Raw genomic sequence first — 1,981 nt, 5'->3', positions numbered from 1 at the left:
CTAAATGTAAAAAACAAAACTGTAAGTTCATCAAAGATTAAAATAGGGGTAAACTTTTGGGGCCCTAATTTATGGCATAAATCGACTGTCAAGTACAACCCAATATATGCAAACAGCAGAAGAGAAACCAAATGGCTGGAACCTTTAAAAAATTAAGTTCTTATGGGCATCAAAAGGCTTCTGCAAGAACAAAAAGTGAAACTAGATATTGGGGAAAAAATAGTTGACAATGACATATCCAAGAAGGGACTTACCTCTATAATTTATAGAAAATTCAACACCTCAACATCAAAGAGATAAATACTATCTCCTGAATAAGCCAAAGGGAAAGTTGTTTGTTCTAGGCACCATTCTGTTCCTTTCCTAGGATGACATGTCCTTGTATTTTGTGGCCCCCATGACTCCTCTGTGTGAATCACAAAACATTTTTCTTTCTAGAATACAGGCAATGCTACTTCAAGTTTCCATGAAGAAAACCTCATCTGCAACACACTGGACCTTTTCTTTGCTGGAACAGAGACAACTTCTACTACACTGCGCTGGGCTCTGCTTTACATGGCCATCTACCCAGAAATCCAAGGTGAGCATGTGGTTGCATGTGCCTGGATTCACTCACTCACACCCTGCCATCGAGTTGGTTCCGATTCATAGCAACCCCTCCTTGAGTTTCCGCGGTAGTACTATGGAAGTAGATTGCCCAATCTTCCTTCTGTGGAGTGGCTGGTGGGTTTGAACTGTCAGCCTTTGGTTAGCAGTCAAATGCATAGCACAGATGAATCCCGCCTGTAACATACTGCCCAGAGTTGAGGCCGAAAGACAGTATGTTAGAATGAAAAGATAGATAGAACAATCACAAGGTAGATTCAAGAACTAGCACGTTCTTTAATTTTTCTATCATAAATTGTGATGGGACCTCTAAGGCAAATATAACACAGTCCCTTTCCTCAAGGAGCTGAGAATCTAGTGGGGAAAACAGTAAAATCAATTGACACTGTCACATTTCACAAGACAGTGACACTCTTGTATGAAAATCTGGCCTTTTAAGAAACGACTTACCATCACCTTCTGGATAATGTCTGGACACCTCAGTCTGGTATATGTCTGGTGTGCCATTTTCTGCCACCTTCAACCCCATTCATTCTACATGCTGTCATCACTAAGTCACAGGTCCTTTTTCCATTTCACTGTCCTTATTATGCCTGTGTTCCTTCCCATGTGTTGTTCCCTCTACCAAGAATGTACTCCTCAGTTTCCCTTCATGGAAAACTATGAGCTCTTCTTGAAGAATCTGATCAGATACTGCCTCCCTTATGCTCTTTTCCCACTCTTCAAGGAAATTACTACCATTTTGTTTCTTTAGAGAGAAAGGAAGAAAACACGTTTTCCTTTAAGGGCATGTTGTAAGTGTTAAACATCATTTCTAAATATTCTCCTGGCCAGAACTTAGTCATATGATCACACAGTTGCAAATGAGTCTGAGAAATGTAGTCTTTAGCTGGGAAACCAGGTATACTTTTTTATTACTAAAGAGGAGAACAGATATTGGTGGACAGTTAGCAGTTTATATCATTTTTTAGGTACTGAGCTTAACCAGTTCATGCAATTTTCAAGATGATTATACATGTATCTCCACTGATTAGATGAGGAAACTGAGGCTCAGAAAGTTTAGCTAAGTTACACCATTAATGTTTTAGAGCAAGAATCTGATCCACATGTGTCTCACACCAGAGCCTACTTTCTACTCTCATATACCTCCTTGAGAAATTAGAGTCTATAGAGTCTATGTTAATCTTTATAGCCACAGGAATGAACTCAAACATACCAATGACCATGAAGATGGCACAGGACTTGCTAATGTTTCCTTCTGTAGTACATAAAGTCGCCATGAATTGGTGCCAACTCAGTGACAACTAATGACAACAACAACACTATAATCTTAGGCATTTCGACCTTGGTTATTCCATTTATTATCTTAACTAGG

At 39.4% G+C, this 1,981-nt stretch overlaps 1 protein-coding gene across 1 annotated transcript in view; it reads left to right on the top strand.

Moving 5' to 3' along the window:
• Positions 1-1,669, top strand: part of LOC103206458 (cytochrome P450 2J2-like) — a 154,341-nt gene extending 152,672 nt beyond the window's left edge. The window contains exons 5-6 of the mRNA XM_007951914.1: positions 439-580; positions 1,641-1,669. Coding sequence (XP_007950105.1) covers positions 439-580; positions 1,641-1,669 — 171 coding nt within the window. The remainder of the gene's footprint in view (positions 1-438; positions 581-1,640) is intronic.
• Positions 1,670-1,981: the final 312 nt, after the last annotated feature.

The sequence above is a fragment of the Orycteropus afer genome, unplaced genomic scaffold (assembly GCF_000298275.1).
Source record: "Orycteropus afer afer isolate SDZICR_OR568_19922 unplaced genomic scaffold, OryAfe1.0 scaffold00318, whole genome shotgun sequence".
NCBI lineage: Eukaryota > Metazoa > Chordata > Mammalia > Tubulidentata > Orycteropodidae > Orycteropus > Orycteropus afer.
This window is presented reverse-complemented; position numbering and strand designations above follow the sequence as displayed.